Source organism: Tyto alba, unplaced genomic scaffold (assembly GCF_018691265.1).
Source record: "Tyto alba isolate M040663 unplaced genomic scaffold, T.alba_DEE_v4.0 Super-Scaffold_27, whole genome shotgun sequence".
NCBI classification, from domain to species: domain Eukaryota; kingdom Metazoa; phylum Chordata; class Aves; order Strigiformes; family Tytonidae; genus Tyto; species Tyto alba.
The window spans coordinates 2,244,989-2,265,120 of record NW_024881301.1 but is presented as its reverse complement, the minus strand read 5'-3'; the positions used below and the strand labels follow the sequence as shown (position 1 = coordinate 2,265,120).

The following is a 20,132-nucleotide window of genomic DNA, read 5'->3' as shown; positions in this document are numbered from 1 at the left end:
TATCCTGTATTGATAAAACACAGGTTGCGTTCTGACATGCTATTTATTTTCCCATGGTCTTTTGAGCATGTCTGATTTTTGCATCTGTGAGAGTGCTCTTCAGCAGTCTACACTGCAGGATTTGCAATCACTTCTGTTCATTTATATACCATTTACAGCTGGACATAATTGTTTCCTTTAAACTCACTTGGGACTCTGTCAGCTGTAACCTGTAAACTGTTGTCTAGTTATTGCTTTGACTATGTTTATTGTAGACTAAGCAGTTTGCTACTTCTTGAAGTTATTTGGAACATTATAAACTTTGCAACATTGTGTATAATTATTTGGTTTAATTTCAGTTGTTTAGAAAAAATTATGCATTATACACATTGCTTCTCTTGCTATTGTTTAAGGATTTACAGCAGTGCACACCCAGAATAAAATAGTCTTCAGGTTGCAGTTTTCAGGTAGCTTTTATGTGACCTTGAAATTTCTCCCTCTGCGTCCCAGGATGTGTACTCGAATATTACCTAATGCTTTTGTGTGATTTGAACATAGTTTGTGTCGTTCTTCTAAATATCTTACTGTTTTTCATAAAGTGAATTTATTGTGCGTTAACTTGGAAATAAACTCTGCAACACAGAACGTGAGCCCAAATCTTTACTGCGGCAAGATGTCATCAAAAAAGTTGATGACTTGGAGAAAGAAGACTTGAGATAAACAGCAACAAAAATGTCATGCTGCAGCAGTCTTTACTCAAAACATTCATAACAGCGTTAAAGCAGAGTTTACAGTCTGTGAATTCGTTGTTACAAATCCCCAGCCAAGAAAGAAGAGCTGGAGGAGCTTACTTTTAAGTGATCAGGTCTCATATTCCAGTACAGCCAGTGTATGTAGAATTGCATTGTTTGAACAGCACTGGGGCCTGACTGCTGTGTGCTGTAACGAGGCAGATCTCCAGACTTGAGAGAACCTACAAAGGCAAAGTTGAGAAGAAGCACCGAGAAGGAAGGCGGTGTGAAAGCAGAATTGCTGGGCTGAGGATAGACATTGATTTGGGGAGTCCCAGAGCAACTGCCCTTCCAGCCATTTTTTGCTAACCCAATCTTTATTGGAAGAGATAATTATAGTAGATTTCGGTAGATTTGAGAAATAAAACTAAACCTACCTTTTTCTTATCCATGTTGATTTACCAGTGGTCTTCTAAAACAGTTTATTGTCATATGGGCTTCCACCCCCAAGTGCACGTCTTCCCTGGTTGGAAATCTTCTGTTGCAGCCATTACCTGGTCCTTGATAGTAGGTTACTCTGGCTTCTTTCCCCACTATATTTCTCAGGGAGACTGTTGATTTTATTTTTATTTTTATTTTATTTTTATTTTATTTTTATTTTATTTTTATTTTATTTTTATTTTATTTTTATTTTATTTTTATTTTTTATTTTATTTTATTTTTATTTTATTTTTATTTTTATTTTTATTTTTATTTTTATTTTTATTTTATTTTGACAGGTCTGTGACACGTAATGTAATCTCTCCCCAGTTACTTTGGTAGAAAGTATTGTGATTCAGACTAACACGCCAGTTTTTTAAACTACTGGTCTGCCAAAGGAATTATACCAAAGCAGTTAGGGAGTACTCTCACATTTTGTTCCATGTTGCTAAATTGAAGATGTCAGGTTAGCTGCAGAGAAGTAATAACAAATGTTAATAAGTGTGTCTGTGTGAGAGGGGAGGATATAAGATCTTAAACATCTGCAGGTGTATGCTAAGTGAACATAAGATCTGAGCCCTTGTTTTTTCAGTTACCATGATTCTTAACCACCATGAAGTTTTTCTTGTTTCTCTTTTCTGTTTATTTTCTGTTTTCCATGAGGAAAAAATGGTGGTCTCATGCATTTCTCATGCCATTTTCTATATGGAGAACAAATTTGAGTGGTGTGATATTTACTATTCTAACTTTTGAAATGAATTCATGTTGTTCCTAGTTTGCTGGGTCCAGCTTGTTGGACAGAAACTCTGGAGCGTCCTTCTCTATTCTTATCTAAAAGGATTGGAGAGGAAGAGATCTGTAAGAGCTTGGTACCTCAGAACAAAGATTCAGGCTAAATGATGCCTTACCTAAGCTGCTACTTGGATTTCCCCTTTACTCATTGGTGGCTTTATCTAATAGGCTGCTTTATAAGAAAAGAGAACCAGTTTTCCAGTTGCAAAGATTATTCTGTTCTGATATTGCCTCTTGTCTACCACATGAAACAAAATACCCCTTTAATAAAGTAGCAGTAGTAGTCCAGAAATTACAGTGATGATCTGACCAGCGTTACTTTGAAAACCTTTCTGTATTAGCTCATACAGTCATATGTATTTTAAGTTGTCATGATCTTCCTATGTAATGGAGCTTTCCTTTTGGTGGTTTGTTTCTTCCTCATTTATTAATGTTTGCAGTAATTATTAAGTAATCTGACTGGCTTTTATACTGTGGTTTGATGATACGCTGTCTTTGACAGCTCTGCTGATTTTAAGGGCTTCCCGACTCTGAACAGAACATTATTTGTGTGAAGAGAAATGCTTCTAGTGCTGAGCTGTGAATGTGAATTGGATCAAGGATCCTTCCTGGGGACTTCTTCCCAAGGTGTTTTTTGTTGTTTTTTTTTTTTTTTAACCTGGATGGGTTCTCTCAGTTCAGGTCAGAAAGTAGCTCTATGGATGCATTTCATGGTTCACCTGAGCTGACGGGCAGTAGCACTGTTAAAGGAACAAGTTTCTAGTGAGAGGAAGCAGAAGTTTTTGGGGTTAGTATTTCTGCCCAAACCAGCATGTTGTTAAACCTTGGCCTCAGTTTCCTCCTTCAAAAAGGTTTAGTCTCATCTGGTGTTTTGAAAATAGACAGCCTCACTTTGAACAATCGAGAAATAAAATGTGTGTGTTAACGTTCTTATTTCTGATTCCAGTGTTGTTTTTTCTTTCAGTTTGCCCTAATTAAGATGGGATAAGAAACTTCTCGATGTTTTATGCTGCCTAAATGATAAAGCAGTGGTTTCCAGCACTTTATAGCCATGTGGGCTGCCTGTGCTACTCTGCCCGTGGGGTTCAGTAGCGTGCAATAGCCCTCTGCAGTTGCGCTGCTGTAGGCCCCTCTGTCTTCTTAAGTTCCTCCTTACAGGGGCTGGGTGGCCAGGACTTACCTGCTGCCAAAACAATTCCCAAGCTGACTTTCAGTTGCTGACTTTCCTATGGAAACCTCCCTGTTATAATATAATTGTGTAAATTGTCCCACAGGTTTTATAAACGCATAGGAGAAGTCCCATGTCCTTTCCTTTCAGTTCATATTCAAATTGGTAAGTGATGTACAGTAATCTTCACAGCTCCGTAAGATGACTTACTGTAAGAAGGATGCAAAGAACTAAGAAATGTCCAAAGAGTATGAATCAGTTATTTCAATATTTCAAGCCATTTGTATATATAGTGACTCTTGATGTGTCAAAAGCATCATGTAGTATCGATATGAAATAAATTCTAACAATGGTTGTAGCAAAGGAAAACCAAGGGAATTTTTCCTGTAGAAGAGTGTTCTGTGGACTTTTGTGTGTCAGGTTCTTTTAAAGAACTGAGGAAAACCCAAGTGTATATATTGGCATAATGAAGATGATCACTTTTTTTTTTTCCTTTTTTGGGGGGTAATTTGAAACAAAATAATTAATTTTACAAGATAGAGCTCCGATTTTGCAGTGAACGGTTTGCTGATCTCCTCCTCCCCCCCACCCCTTTCCTTCTCACTGATACTAGTATCAGCACAGATGGAAGGGTCCACCTGCATGGATCTTATTGCAGAATCTGTATCTATGTGTAAGTATATGATTGTTTTCCTTAAGATATTTTATGAACGCAGGGATTTTATGTCACAGAGAAAGTATCAGGGAATGGTTAGACCCGTTCTTAGAACAGTTAAGTCAATAGCAGATATTTATGTAGAGATTTTGTATTTCATCAGAACTTACAACTCTCTCTTCTTTTTCCAGGTGGATACACGGAGCATACCAGTGTTAGCAAAATGGCAAAATTCTTATAGCATTAAAGTTGTACTTCAAGAGCTAAGACGTCTAATGATGTCCAAAGAAAATATGAAGCTTCCACAACCTCCAGAGGGACAAACTTACAACAATTAATTTTAGCTGATTCTCAAACTTCTGTCTTAAAACAACAACCTTCTACTCATGTTAATGTCTTGATTAAATCTCACAATGCAAACACCCACACATTAAAAGAATTTCAGCTGGTATACATGACCTGGACATTTGTAAGAATATATATAATATATGTATGCCCAATATGTTTTCAGGCACTATGGGAGAAAAAGGCAGCACAATTTTTTTTTTTCTCTTATTGAGGCACTGTCATTTAAGCATAAGCCTGAAATAGCCTAAAATTGGAATTCAGGTTTTACAAGATGAAAGCATGACAGAAAGTGTCAGATTGCTGTGGAATAATATATGTTTCTGAAAATAATCTCTTGAGAAGGCAAAATATAAATGGCATGCTTTATCCATCTTGCTTAGTAAAAGAGCTGCAGTTAAATTTGTTTTGAAGTAGCAGGTACAGTGAATACTGTTGCTCATCTTGTTTAATTTTGCAAGGGTGTGGGTGCCGACTACTAGTAGTGTCACAAAGTATGTTCAGGATTGTTTTGATACCTGTATTTATAAAATGGGGGGATTAATTTCTGTTAAGCAGCTCCTGTGTGTTACATGTATCGGACATGGCAAATATTTGTTTACAGTCTTTGTTCTAATAAACCATGCATTTAAGTTTTAGTGAAACAAAGGAAATGTATGGATATGTGATTGAGATTAAAGTTAGTCTTAAAATGTAAATAAAATGTGGAAAGTGTCTGAGGCTGTGCCATTTCTATAATAGTGATGTAATGTATGTACAGTAACTTGCAGAAGTAGTGGAAAGCCAAACATAATATTGCTGCTGGTTTGACATGCACCTTTTATTCTTAACACTTTTGTATGCTTAGTTTACTTGAGAGGTCGAGGTATTCCGTTTGTTGCAGGGGAGTAAATTCTGTCATCTGTAGTACCACTTCTTTAGACAAGCTTGCACTCCGTGTGTGTGCGTGTGTGTGTGTGTGTATATATTTAAAAAAAAAACCAACCCCTCACCCCTGTCTCAAAATTGCCTCCCCACCTCTCCTTCACCTCCCCTCCAGATTCTTTTGAGAAATGAGCATAACTTTCCCTTTGCTTACTTGACCTCTGAGCAGTTTTCAGACCACATTGCTGAAGTCTGTCCTACTTCTGTCCTTTGTCGTGCTTTTGTAGTTACTGACTTGATGCTTGATTTCTTGTATCTTTTCCTTTTTTGTGTTTCTTGCCATTTTTTTTGTCTGTTCCACTTTTGCCTTTTCTGAAACACACAAAAGAAACTTCAGGAAGCTTTAATAAAAATTACATCTGTGATACAGATCATCATATTTCCATCTGCATTCCATGTATTGTATGCTGTGCCACTGCTGTCTTCGTTGGCTATAATGCTTTCTGCCTCTCCTGCAATTGTTGGTCTGTTTTTTCAATGTCTTCTGTCTGGTGGGAACACTGGGTTTAGTCCTGTTACTGGTTTCTCATAAGAAAGTAGTTAATGCTATCCTTTCGGAAGTTATACCTTCTTTCCCTGCCCCCTCTCTTGGAAAATGCAAGCTTTTGTTCATTTGGGTGAGAACATGTAACATTGGAAGCGAGTCAGCTATTTGCATTCAGAATTTTATTTAGTAGTTATTTTGAAAAAATGAATACAATCAAAAGCCATCAACAGCCAGGTAACTTTCTTTAATATGCCTTTGCCTCTTTCTGATGTAAAGAATGAACTTCTTAAAGCAATAAACTAGGTGTTCTTTTTTTTTTTTTTAATGGAAAGGTTTAATTAGTATTTGTCAGTTTATGCTCTTTAGACAAATTGGACATTTCCAGAATTGGTGGATTTGTAGCTGCCAGCTACCTCGTGTCTGTATTTATATAACATATCATTTGTGATGGTTTGGCTGAAGTGCATTGCAACATTTTCTTACTTGATTTAATTTGAATGATTTTGATGCCATTAAATCTTTTCTTACACTAACACTGCTAATCTATATTTAATCAATTAAAGTAATGGAACTGTACAGTTCTGAGATGTGAATTTTTTTGGAAGATTTCAGCATAGACTACTGAGAGAATGAGAAATACTCATAGACTATTATTTGGTTGGTGACATGATTTAAGAGACTGACTTACTCACCGAGCATGAAAAAGGACTGGTTGGTTGCTTAGTCGTATGTGGTGCAAGTTGATCCCGTAACAGTTATTCCTCCTTGTCTATACTCTAACCATTTCTATCTGTGAAAATCTGCATATCCAGCTGTAAGCAGAAACATTTTGCAGAAGAAAATAAAAGTGGTGGAGAGAGTTGACCTGAGCTCTGACACCAGGGTATGTAACATAAAGGATGACTGTAAAAATATCCCTGCGGTGATTTTAAGTGTGTTTGTTTTCCATTTTGCTTGCACTGGAACAAATCTGTATGTAATTAAGAGATTTTAAAATGTCTTTGACTACTGCATGAAGTTGAGAGCCTCCTTGAAACTCTTTCATTACCTGAAGAAGATTTTGAAGCACTGCTGCTTACTCTCCTCCAGAAAGGTTCCGTTGTTTCACAGGTATCCATGTCTGATCAGTGTTTCCTTAGTAATTGTTCTCTCGTGTTCTTGTGGTTTCTTTTAGGTAATTTACTTATACGCTAGAACTTTATTTTTCCTCTTACAAGTATTTAATTTGTGTTATATTTAATTTTGCTATTGTTAGCAAATGCACATTTTTTTTCTTCTCAAAACTGTATTTGTACATCTTGCAAATTAGAGCACAATTTTAAACCAGTTGTCTGAAGGGCAAAGTGCGAAAGTTCTAAATGTTTTTTTTCAGATTGCATTTGAAAATTCATATCGTGTTGATGGTCAATTGGGACTTAAACTAGCTTTGTGCTCTAAAGCATTGACAAAAAGTGTTTTTGTTGTTCAAGGGAGGGATAAGTTTACTATGAACCAAATAAAAAAACCAAAGATGGTATGATTTGTGCTTCGTAAACCTTAAGATAGGATGAGCAAGCCTATGGAAATATCCATGTTAGAAATAATGTGCCTTACTCATTGATTAAATAAAGTACATAAGATGTTGCAAGGTGTGCACCTACCAGCTGCCTTGGTTGTGCTCATCTTCCTGAAAGCAAATTGATAATACTTGACACCCAGCAGGATGGAGTCAGGAATGAATCCCTCGACTATTATGAAATAAATGCATAATGTGCAGTCCTCCTAAATGTTTGTTGTTGTATAGGGGATACCTAAAGGAAAATTTTAGTGCATCCTAGTTGATCAACTATAATAATAAACTGTAATTTAGACATGTGTTTGTGTTTTATGTGATTGCTTGTATGGTGAGTTAGTAGAAATGCATTTCCTATTTAGAAGCTTTCAAGACAATAATTCAGGGCCTATAAATATTTATTAGAATTATTTTCCACTATCATCTGATGCGGAAGGCTCATTTCGCAGGCCACCTGGTAATCCTATGACAGAGGCAAGATGCCTGACTGCTGCCTGTTTTTATTCTGATCTCTAGTCTTTGAAAACTGATCCAGATTGCCCCTGGTGTGGCTAGTCTCAACTGCTCGAGAAGGAGGAATAAGCTGGAATCAAGCAAGTCTGAATATGTGTTACTGTAACAAAAAAAAAAAGGTGACTTAAAACTACTGTTGGTCTTTTATGCAAATAAAATTCCAGATAGAAGTGAAGCAGTGGAACAAAATACGTTTCTCATAAATTTTTCTAAATAATGTGTTCAGGACTCTTGTGAAGCCTAGGAGGCTTTTTGAGGTGGAGAATTGGAGGAATGTGATGAATGCCTGTGGTCTTTAATAGTAATTAACAGAGAAAAAAAAAAAGTCTTCAACTTGTTAATGCATCTGTGTTAACTCTACAGAACAAAACAGTTGTGGGAGAGGGTTTTCTTTTACCTGTTTTGGTGATAGTGTTATTCCCTGAGAGAGTGTATTACACATTTTATGTTGCAGACCCAAGTGATCATGGACTAAAATGATACAAAAGATGTATTGCCTGTAGTGCTGGAAGTATGAAAATAAATGACTTATGCTGCTTTAAAAAATTGCAAAAGAATGCATTTCACTAGCTGATCTCAACTTCCATAGGAATGAGTACTCCATTCGGTGGTTAAAAGATCAACTTTCTACATTACCTTAATGCAGTTTGTAACATACTTTTTTCTTGTTGTTGTTACTCAGTGGATGTATACCTTCAGCTCAATTGATAAGAGGTTGTAAATGAATGTACAGTGAATTCCTTTCTATAGAATACATGTCATGTACCAACTCTCAAGTGGCATTCCCATATCCAAACAGTTCCATGAAGTTTTTCAGTCTTTATCATCTTAAAATGGTGATAAATATAAAAAGCCTTTTATTATTTATACTAGTGCCAAACTACATAAATTGATAACTTTATGGATGATGTTAAGATAATGCACAAATAACCAGTGCTTTGGATCTCTTGATATAATGCATGTTTTCTGTACTAATTTATGACTTTCCATCATTTCTTAACGGAAGCATCCCAACCTTCTGCTTTTAATATATGCAGTATAGATAAAATGTAAACATAGTTTTATAATGTTTAAACTACACAGTTTGAGTTTTTTTTTTTTTAAATATGTTTTTGTTAACTCAGAAATACTGAAGGAATGGCTATGTAGACATAAACAAGGAGGGTTTTCATCGGCTGCTTTCTGCTTGTTCCCACTCTGTTCCCTGGTGATTATTATAGATGTGTAGGTATGCTGAGTTAACATATTGGCTGTTTAAAGTTATTATATTTTTAAACGTGCAGGAATGAGAAAGGGAGGGGGGAAGCATTTGATTTCCCTCTGCAATTTCTCCTGATTAAAATTTATCTAGAAAAGAAACCTGGTAAAGAAACCTGTTACTGACTTGACACTAGACCGTGAAAAATCTGCTATTTTTTTCCAGTTGTCACGTGAATATAAACTGTTACAATTAGGATGGGAGCAGCTCAAACAGTAGAGCTGCGAAGTTACCATGAAGATGTGGAGGAGAGTTTCTAGCAGATCTTTCCCATGTCATGAATATTGGGGTAATATGGGAGAGAGGGTCAAGCCTCACAGAATGACTTTGGGAGATGAACTAGCTCTTGGAACTCCATAAATTCAGCCTGACGGGACTTAACTCAGTTCTATTAATCTCTTCTGCTTTTTTGAGATTGAATATTCCTGCGTTTAAAATTGTTGAACATTGTGGTGAAGTACAGCAGGTCGAGATGACTCTTTTAGGTTGTGGTACGTGAAGCTTGCCACCGTGAGGAGCAGTGTAGACCGGCAGCATGGAAGCACGTGGTGCGGGTGGCTGGTTCTTTAGTTCCCAGGTTCATCTAAATGATCGGCGATCGGCAGTTTTAAGTTTTAAACGTGTGCATGTCGTTAATTGAATCAGTGCTATTAATGAGAAGAGCCTACGCTAAAAACTCTTTGCTTTAGTCACGGTATCAGGCGAATTGCCAGCAACCCTGACCCCTGCCTTTTCTGGCCGACAGTTTCTTCCCCTGTTGTTTGCCGGACTGAGTTTCAGGAGAGAGCATTATTTCTCATCTCTGGCTGGTGTGTTGCACTTTGAACTGTGGGACCGTCCGCTTCTGAGAAACCTCTGAAGCAGCTCCTTGCCACAACATCACCATTTCAGAATTCGTGGAAACGGTCATAGTCATCTTGGTTGTGTTTTCTGAAAACATTTCCTGTCATATGCAATTTTTTTTTTTTTCTTCTGGATGAAGATTCGCAGATTAAATTAATGATCCTGTATGGGACTACTAACCCATAACAATGTATTAGATTTGTTACAGCCTTATCAGAAACTGTTTCAAACACCTATGCCCTTACAGTCAGCGTGAAATGTATGAGTCATTGCATTTATAACAAAATTCTCATGCTAAATTAGTAGAATAATTTAATTCCTTAAATGCTGTAACTTTGAAGTACTGAAATAATGAGAAAGGAAGATTTGTAGCCGTGATATTTCTACTTAGCAGTGTTTTTATATCACTATTCAGTCGCTATAATAATTATTTGCTTCCTTGAGCTGTCATTCAGATTGCACATTAAACACTTGTTATTTAAAATGTGAGTATCACCTCATTTAGTAGTGTAATGGTTTTCATCTTCAGAGCGGGGTGCAGTGAATAGAGAGTACTGCTTCAGAAGCTCTTCATTCTATCACCCTGCTTTCAATCTGTTAAAAAAACTTACATCTATATGTATATATATACACTAAACTGCTTATGTTCCTTAGAGTAGGAACTTATTTCATCTGGCATTTCAAATACTCTTCACTTTTACCTTCAGATTTGTTTGGAATTATTGTGTTTCTCAGTGCAACAACATTAATTCTCCAATGCTTTCTTGTGTTTTTGTGATTTTATTATTCTACAATATCTGTATGATAATTAGCATTGAAACAGAAGCCAACAAAAATGGTGCACTACTTTACTTGACAGATGCACAAATCGCATACCCTGCACTAACGAGCCTGTAGTTGAAGGCAAGGAGCAGTGGGGAGGGAAGGAATTCCTGTAATTTAAGTATATACAACTCTTGACGCCATTCAAAAAATACGCTGTTCTCTGTCTACATCAAACTGGGCTGCCAACTACATATTTGTTTGTTTTTTTACACGCCTGTTACTGCAAAACTGAAATGACATTATGTATCCATCTAGATACACGGGGGACCAGTAATTTGTGCCCAGGTAGGAGTGGTTTAGTACAACCCTAGCAAGAATTGGAGTTCTGTTGTGAGTGTTTTTGTGTGTAATATCTGGAATCTGATTTATGTCTGTACTATTTAAAGACAAGTGGGAAAATGTTTTGGTATTAAATTCATGCCGTATCGCTAATGCTGTTTGGTGGGTAGTTCTTACTTGCTGTGGCTTGTAATTTAACAATATTTATTTTGTATTTTCACGGTATAGGTTGGGATTATTCCACCCCGGTCTTCTAAAGGATAAAGAACACATGCATGTGCATGCACGCACATACTTTCACACTTACAAAACATTTAGGCAAATGAAGTTGTGGTGTTCTTTCCCCCCAGTTATTTAGGAGAGGAGTTAGATGGGGTAGCTCAATACTTCGTGTTGGCATGGCCAACTCGTGATAATCATGTGAACTGCAGAAACGCAGCTACCACTGCGCCTCACCGAGTGGCAGTGGTCCGGTCGGTCCTTTGCCGATCTTTCGAATTTCAAGGGAGCTGCTTTCCAGGTCCCGACTGGGGGCAGGCAAGCTCAGCCTGCTGACGCTTCCCGAGGAGGCGAGCGCTGCGCTGGTGTCTGCCCTCACCCTTGGGTCTGCACCGAAGCTGCGTGGGAACGGATCGAGCAGCTCTGTGCCTCCCAAACAGGGTCTTGGCAGCTTCAAAGCGGGCTTTACCCCCATGTTGGTATTTTATAACTCCCCCAACTAAGTAAAAATTGATAATTTGAATCCTTAAAGCATTTACTTAAAGGAGTATGTATCTACCAGCTTTCTGTGGTGATGAACACAGAATACAGACTCCTCCTTCCCCTCCTTGTCTCCAAAGCAGCCATTCCCAATTAGGCTGTGATCCCTCTGAGGTAGGAACCCTTGTAAGTAAGGTAGCAAGCCTTGCAGAAGCAGGTGTCAAAGTCAGAAATCAGTGGAAAAACCTGAGAACTGTTCACTGCCTGGATTCTCTGCTCCTCTGGGGCCGGGGAGGAATTTTGTCTTTCAGTATTGAGAAGTTATTCCTTCATCATTGCCTCTGCTTGCCGTTATCCATGGCAAAATTTGAGTTATAGAAGCTCTTGGATAAGCAAAGAGATGCTTGTGGTATGTTTGGAGATAAAAACCTATTACAGAAAGCAGGACAATCCCTATGCAGACTGCACAGGGCTCATGATACACCCTCCAAAATACTTTATAGAAGAAGGATGAAATCTCATGTTCAGCACTGGGAGGTGTGTATGTGAGCATTATTTAACAATGGCAGCCAAAATGCATAGGTTTTGGGTCAAATTCTGATGGGCAGTTAAGCAGTATCTATTTCTAGCAGAGGAACTTCTGGTACAGAATGCTTTTATAACCCCAAACTGCATTTGCCTTCTCCATCGATGTGTTCTGAAAACAACTTTCTCTGTTAAGGTGGGAAAATGAAACCTGAAGTTTCATTGTAAAATAATGAACAATTGCCCTCTGTGTGTACATATTTTGTAAGGCCTTGTCTGTACTCTGTAGGGTTGTCTCAACTTCTGCATCTCTGGGATGCAGCTGTGCTGCCCTGCAGTCTCAAATATCTCTGCTTTTTGCCTTCTAGCTTTTGGACCCTTGCCATTTCTGCACCCCTTCAGAAATACCTCTGAAATGTATTTCAGATAAGTGAGCATATTGGCAGGTTTAAGTTAACTATAGAGGAGTCAGTGAAAAAAAAAAATAGGGCTCAAAATTTGAAAACTCATTCTTACACGGTTTTGTTTTTCAAAATTGAATGCGTGAGTTGGTGCCTGTGAAAATTTGCAGTACAGCTGAGCTGCTGCTGCAGCGACTGGGTTGCATTCATGTCTGGTGGAAGAGGAGTTGTCAGCTTCGGTCTGCTGGCCTCGAGGGACAGAAAGGCAAATGCTGGGGTGTGCGCTTACAGATGGTGATGGTATTCCTGTCTGAGGAGAAACAGCCGTCCTGTTTACATAACAAGTCATCGTGACGTGGAATGAGGTATTTCTGTATCATCTGTGAGCAGTGTGACTTAGCCTCATCCCTTTCCTCTAGAAAGGTAGCTTGGTTTGTTTATTCCCCTTTCTGTATTGTTCAGTGGATTTTGCACTTCTGTTTATGCTGCAGTCTCTTTAATAGCTGGATCTATTCGCATATACCGCTTTGATCTAAGACAACTAGAGGATGACATCATACAAATTCTCACCTTCCAGAAATAAAGAAATGGGCTAAATGGAGATCTCGCAGTAGCCAGACTGGATATCCCTGAACGAAGCGGCAGCGGGGCCCCAGCCACAAGCTCAGCTCGGGTGCCTGATTTTTTTGGCTGGGCTCTGCTTTCCTTTGCTCTGTTTTAAACTTGGAATAGGACTAGTTAAACACAGTTTTTGTACGGGCACAAATTAGCAGTCTAATCTCAAAACTTTTTTGTGCTCAAACCCAAAACTAAGGTCTGAGCTACTATGTTTAATAAAGCACTTACCGCTTTTTAGATAAGAACAGGTCAAAAATCAGTCAGAACCTGGCTATTCCTCCTCAGCTCACCTTTGACTGGAGTGATTTAATTGATCGCACAAAGCATGTTTGTTGTCAGATAACTTCTCTATGGACGTATTTGTGGCAAAGATAAATTTATTTCCCTACATCTGTAAGGAAAGTTACATTAAATTTTTAAATTAATTTACAATGGCTTGTAGCCATTCACACGGTTTTCAGCAACAATTATTTTCTGAAGTCTTTGGTTTCTTTAACTCTCTCTTTTTATTCTCAGACTGAGAGTTGCCAGGTCTGGAATTTGCATAGTACTTTTGAAATCTTTAAAATGAAGTGCCTGATTGAACTGTTGAAAAACCACAGGGTTCAAAAGGCTTGGTTTCAGCAAATGTGTGTGTGGTTTGCGTAAAGATCTTTTTTTCCTCTCTTGCCACTTAGTACTCACTAACAACCAGGAACTATTTATGTTTCCTTATTATTTGAGATGAGACCTTTCCAAATTGGTCCACGTGTCAGTAAGTGGAGAGCAACACAAGTCTTTCTCTGCTCTTTGACAACCAAAACCAGACTTTGGAGGTGGCAAACACACAGCACGTTACCGATTTTTATTTACAGTAAATATTTGACATGCATCAAGTCTTTTTCTGCTTTGATTGAACCGCCAATTTACAAACTACCTTGGATAAAGTGTCCAAGCTGTAGTGAGTTTGTTAGTCTACCCAATGCCTAAAAATAAATTTGACATGTAAATTCAAAGGAAATAATGTCAGAGAATAAGCTTTTTTACGGTGCCTGTATAATAGTGATAATTCAGTGTTTAACTGAATGTCACTGCAAGCTACGTTTTGTTTTATTTAATTAAACTGTGTGATTCGATTAGTGGATCAAGGTGTTGGGACAGCCCAAAGCACAGCAAGCGATCATCTCTTTAAAAGAGACAAAGCCCCTGTGGCTTAAACACCCCCGTCCTCTGAACAGCCCGCAAGGGGCTGCCGCGATAATCTTGCTCCAGTGGTCGGTCTGTTCTTGGCGTGACTCCTTCACCAGGGAGCTCCAGCTCAGACAAGTTTTTGTTGCTTTGGCGGTGCTGGGTCCATGCATAGCCACAGCAGACCGAGGCCAAACCCAAACCAGCCAGTCTCTGCGCCACAGCTACGCCGTCCTCGTGGGGTTTTTCATTCCTCGCTTTCAGTCTCAAGGAGACTGATCTTGGGCTCACGTCCGTCTTGTTGGCATCCCGAAGATTCTTTGAGGCCACTGTAATGTCAGCACTTTTTTCCCGTAGGACACACATGGAAAATGGTGAAGAGGAGATGTTAATGGCAGAAGATCATGGGCCTGATTTGACTCGTTCTCAGGATTTTAGGAGGCAGTGCAGCATCAGCAGAAGCAGTTTAGCGTATTATCACTGCAGGGAGGAGAGAGATAACACCTGATAGCCCAGGAGAGTTTGGATTATTTGCCTTCACACAGTGAAGTTTATAAGAAGTGGCTATAAGAGAAAACTTACAGGTAAATTTACCTTAAATACTGTTAAATTGCCTTTAAGATATAGGTAATTTGGACAAGCCAGGGAGATGCCTGATAGCAGAATGAATTAAGAAACTTATTTATTCTTTCTGTACATAGGAAAACACTTCAATAGAATGTATAACGGGGTCAAGTGGCAAGCAACTTTGATTAAAAGCATTTTTGGAAAGTTCTTATTCCTTTGCTCTTGACAAATTATTGAATATGCAAAAACCCGTTTATTAAGTCCCCAAAGCATACAACTACAAAGGAAGACTTTGCAGAGGTTTGGGGGAATGTTCTCTTACTGAGACTTTTCTTGCAATTCACTGCCTCTCAGTGTAATCTGCAGGAAACAAGGTGTTTGAGTCTCAGTAGTGGTGCTGTAGTCCTAGTTGATACTAGAAATAAATCAGAAATTATTATTGGTGCACACTTATTAGAAGTATGTATTTAGGAAAGACAGAAACTAGAGATACAGGTTTGCACATTTACGTGTTAGGAGCTCAGTGCATTAGTTGCAGTAGGAGAAAACAGGATTACTTTGAAATGAGTTCTGAGTGCTCTGCTGAATGCTTAATTACTGAGTCACAGAATTTAATTCTGAGATGGCATCAAACAATCAGCATCTGAAAGCAGATTGTACTGCTACTTACATATTAAAAAAGAAACCAAAAAAGTCCAACCATGTTCCTTATGTTTCGAAATGCAAATGACTTTCACCTGAGGGTAGAGTTTTATCGAGTGTACACTTTTTAAAGAGATAGTGGCAAAACCAGCCTCTTGCTCATATAGTCACAGTTAGTAATCAAAAGGCTCTAAAAATGGAAATCGCATGTTTGTGAGAGGAAGCATAGCAAACAGTCCTGTGCTATAGGCTGAGAGATGACTGTGTTTTCCTATTTCTAGAAAAGAGTGGGATCGATGACTGCTGATAGGGCTAATTGGAACAGCGGTTGGGATGCTGGGGTTTTTGATTCATCAGATAATTGACTCTCATCAAATTGAAATGGGACTTGGTGGAAAATTACCTACATGTGAGCAAGAGAAAATCAGTGACCTCCTCTGTGTTTGTTTATTAGAAAATCCACATTGTAAAGTTTTAACTGACTAGAGGTGCTGTCTGCCTAGGTGGGTGTGGACATCAGATATACTGCGGTGCTTTGTGTAGGCATGCTTTGGTGTCTTTTGCTATAACATAGCCTATAGTATAGTAAAATATCTGATGGTGTTCTTGTCATGAGATTGATGAAGGCAATCTTTAAAATACTGTGAACTTCTTCCTTGTACATAAGGGTCATGTGCTGCTTTAGGTTTTGTTGGAAGTCCAAGGGAAGCGATTAGGTTTCTCTTCAGGCACTTGGTGAATGTGGACCTGGTATCAGATATGTTATTTCTTTCTGTGTCTGGGGAAGCTGTCTTTTGCTAATGCTGTAATAGATTACTGTGGAATGATTAATTTGTCCTTGAGGGGTATCATCACCTCTAATAACTGCGATGGTGTCGGTAAAAATCACTAAATCGCTAAAAACAATGTAAATGTTAAGGCATCTCTGACCCTGACTACTTCTTTTTCTCGCCTGCAGAGAGAAGCAGGGTGGTAAAACTTTTGCCTGGTTTGTGATGTCTGTGGTAGATAGTATGAATGCTGAAGAGCTTCTGGTGAGAAAGGGGCTTTGAGCTTTTTTTCCAGCTGAATCCTGGCCAGGGAGGGTCAAGCATCCTGTCAGCTGGTGCTGGGGGGAGCCTGTATAAGCATCAAGCACGGCGCGCAGCCAGCAGGCACGGCAATTTGTGCAGGAAGGGGCCAGGGCCTCAGCAACGGTGGCGAGGAGATGTCGGACATGCCCCAGCACCCAGGGGAGAAATTACCCCCGACGCAGAAGAAGCGACAACCCAGCGCAAGCTTCCGAGGGAGGGTGCAGCTCTGCAGACGTGGGGCTGCGGGCAGTGCCCGGGGCCTCCGGCTGAGGCCGGGGCATGGCGAACGAGCTCCTTGTCTGCTCAGATACGGTGGGGTAGCTGACAGAGCTCAGTGGCTGGATGCAGGTTCTTTAGGAAGTATCGACCTGGATGGTGAGGCGTGGCGGTTGCCCTTTTTTTCTGAGAAAGCAGTGGGAATGGATGGAGCGCTGCCTTGGGGCAGAGGAGGGTCAGCTGAGAGCTTACGGGTCGGGGTGAGAGGGCACACCAAGGTATGGGATGTTGTTGTGGGCGCCTGCTACAGACTGCCACCTCACGAAGAATTAGACGAGGCTGTCTTCTGACAATTGGAAGAAGTCTTGTGGTCATTGGCCCAGATCCTAATGGGTGTCCTTAGCCAACCACCCCAGTATCTGCTGGAAAGACAACGCTGCAGGGCACAAGTAATCCACGAGGTTTCTGGAGTGCATTGATAACAACTTTCTGATAGATGATCGAGAAGCCAGTGAGGGCAGATGGTCTACTGGACCTTGTACTTACAGACGAGGAAAGACTGGTCAGGGATGTGAAGGCTGGTGACAGCAGGAACCATGAGATGGTGGCGTGCAGGAACCTGAGATGAGGGGGAAAAAGCAAAAAGCAGCATCACAATTCTGGACTTTAGGAGAGTTCAGGGATCTGCTTGGAAGAATCCCAAAGGAGACCATCCTGGAGAGAATAGGAATCCAAGAGGCCTGGTTGGTTTTCAGGGATTATCTCCTCCATGGTTAAGAACAGTCCTTTCCAGTGAGCACGATATCAAGCAGAAGGTGGCAAGAAGCTCTGCACAAAACTCAAACATAAAAAGCAAGCACACAAGAGGTGGAAGCGGGGACAGGTGACTCAGGAGGAACACAGAGACATTGTCTGAGTGTGCAGGGATGGGGTGAGGAAGGCCAAAGTTCACCTGGACTTGGATCTGGTAAGAGATGTTGAAGGGCAACACGGAAAACTAAGAAAAAAGCGGGCTTGATGTTGAACCGGGTAAGGGACTTGGTGACAAAGGACTTAGAAGGGGCCAAGGTACTTGATGCCTTCTCTGAGGGAGCTGGCTGATGTCACTGTGAAGCCACTCTTAGTTGTCTTTGAAAAGTCGTGGCAATTGAGGAGAGGTTCCTGAGAACTGGAGGAAGCCAGTGTCACTCCTGTCTTCAGGAAGGACAAGAAGAACGATCCAGGGAACTACAGGCCAGTCAACCTCATCTTGACCCTGGGAAGGTGATATAGCAAATAATCCTGGAAACCATTTCTGACTGTATGGTGTGATTTGGCATAGTCAGCATGGGTTTACAATGTATAACAACCTTCTCCAGTGAGATGACTGGAGTAGTGGGTGTTGTTTATCTTGACTTTAACAAGGCTCTCATCACCGTCTCTTTTAACATCCTCATAGACAAACTGATGGTGTATGGGTTAGATAAGAGGACAGTGATACGGATTTAAAACTGGCAGAACTGCTGGGCTCAAAGTAGCACAAAGTTGAGCTGGAGGCCAGACACCATGGGTGTACCTCAGGGGTCAGTACTGGGGTCAGACAGTGTTGGATGTCTTCACTGATGACCTGGATGGTGGGACAGAGTGCACCCTCAGCAAAGTTGCGGACAAAAGAAAACTGGAAGGAAGCTGTGGTTGATAGACCAGGTGATTGTACTGCCATTCAGCCAACAGCCTCCTGGGCTGCCTTAGGGGGAGTGTTGCCAGCAGGTCAAGGGAGGTGATTCTTCCCCTGTACTCAGCACTGGTGAGGCCACATCTGGAGGACTGGGTCCAGTTCTGGGCTCTCCCAGTACAAGGGAGACATGGATGTGTTCTCCACTATTCTGTGAAATCAAGATAATGGAATAATGCTGCCAACTGCTGAAGGACAGATCTCAATTGCTTGCCATACATGCTTATTCTGTGGAACAGAACTTATTCTGTGGAACGGATGGAGGCTGATTATATCAGGGAATATCCAAGAAATTAACAAGTTTAGGTTTTCCATGAGGAAAGCATATATAATACTGTTAGAATATTATTTCCCTGGGGTTTCTTATATACAAACTCTGTGTATGTTTATAAAATATATAAACAGTGGGGGAATACACATGCATACATGTATATATGCATTTGTATGTATATATACACACTAAAGTATAAATAAAGAATATATAGAAAGAAACCACAGTTTGACTCCAGGACATCCCAACAACCGTTATACACACCATTGGTCCTGTTGTGTTACAAAATTTGCCCTATTGTATTAAAATAATAGAGGTAAGCTCTCACAGCCTCTGACATCCGTACAAACATGTAATTCTTGCCTTGGAAGGGCTCCCTGTCTAAAATACCTCCTTCAGCTGCAGATGAGCAAAACTTACTTTTGTGCACTTTGCTTTGCTGTTCGGCTGCGTTGCACGATGCGCTTCCAAAAGCCTTGATGGGACACGCTGCTGGGAAGGCTGCAGGGGCCGGCTGTAACGCTGTGACCTCAGGAGTGCCGGGGATGCGTTTGACCTGCGCACGCGATAAATCACAGCTCAGTGCCGTGGAAGGCGGCAAAGTATGTGGGAGCTGAGGAGTTCTGGAGACAGCATGGCTGCGGTCAGCCCGAGCACAAACAGACCGAAAACCCCGGGGAGTCTGGAACGTGTTTTTTAAAGGCAAGAAGGCCTCGTATGAGAGGTGGCCTTTTGGTTAAAATAAACCAGGAAAGAGCTTGCTCACATATGTTCTGTCCACTAATAATAGCTACAAATTCATGAAGGTAATCACTTTGAATACAAGACTTTGAAACCTCCTCTGTTCAGGCAAAATGCCTCTTGAAGACACCATTTAACATTTTCTTGTGCATGCTCCTAAGGTCCTTTAACTCTGCTCCTGGCCTGAAAAGAGCCTTGATGAGTAACACCTTATCCTTTATAGTGTTTTTAGAGATGGGCAAGAAGTCCTGGAAAAAAACCCATGACTTGACTCTGAAAGTCATTCTTCACCTTCCTGTTACTCACTCCTCGTCCTTCTAAAGAGCCTGCACTGCTTGTTTTGGGTTTTCCCTGTGGTACACCTTCTGCCTGCAGGAATCTGTGGGACAAAAGATTGTTGAAAAGCGGGACCTGGTCTATGGGTGCCGACGTATTTGTCAGCTGGACAGGACGGCAACATCCACATGAGCTGGCTGTGTGCGACTGGGTCTGGGCTGGCCATGGTGGTTCTCTCTTCAGGGTCAGTGCTGGTAAGTGTCTCCTACTTGACAAGCCTATAATGCTGTGATAAACCAAATCTCTTGCTCTTCTCAGTACTGGTTCAGTATTTTATTTTTAAAACCCCCTCTATTATGCAACCCGATTGGAGAGGTCTTTCTTGGCCTTC

General features: G+C 40.2%; 2 protein-coding genes across 3 annotated transcripts in view; both read left to right on the top strand.

Moving 5' to 3' along the window:
* UBE2V2 (ubiquitin conjugating enzyme E2 V2) overlaps positions 1 to 4,866 on the top strand; it is a 29,472-nt gene extending 24,606 nt beyond the window's left edge. For both annotated transcript variants that reach the window (XM_042797989.1, XM_042797991.1), the window contains exon 4: positions 3,997 to 4,866. In XM_042797989.1, coding sequence (XP_042653923.1) covers positions 3,997 to 4,143 — 147 coding nt within the window. In that variant the 3' untranslated portion in view covers positions 4,144 to 4,866. The remainder of the gene's footprint in view (positions 1 to 3,996) is intronic.
* A 9,709-nt stretch (positions 4,867 to 14,575) lies between these two features.
* The window catches only part of LOC116963655 (chloride channel protein C-like), a 78,658-nt gene continuing 73,101 nt past the window's right edge, over positions 14,576 to 20,132 (top strand). Inside the window, 5 exon segments of the mRNA XM_042797854.1 lie at positions 14,576 to 14,746; positions 14,749 to 14,825; positions 15,732 to 15,815; positions 15,817 to 15,859; positions 19,915 to 19,995. Coding sequence (XP_042653788.1) covers positions 14,576 to 14,746; positions 14,749 to 14,825; positions 15,732 to 15,815; positions 15,817 to 15,859; positions 19,915 to 19,995 — 456 coding nt within the window.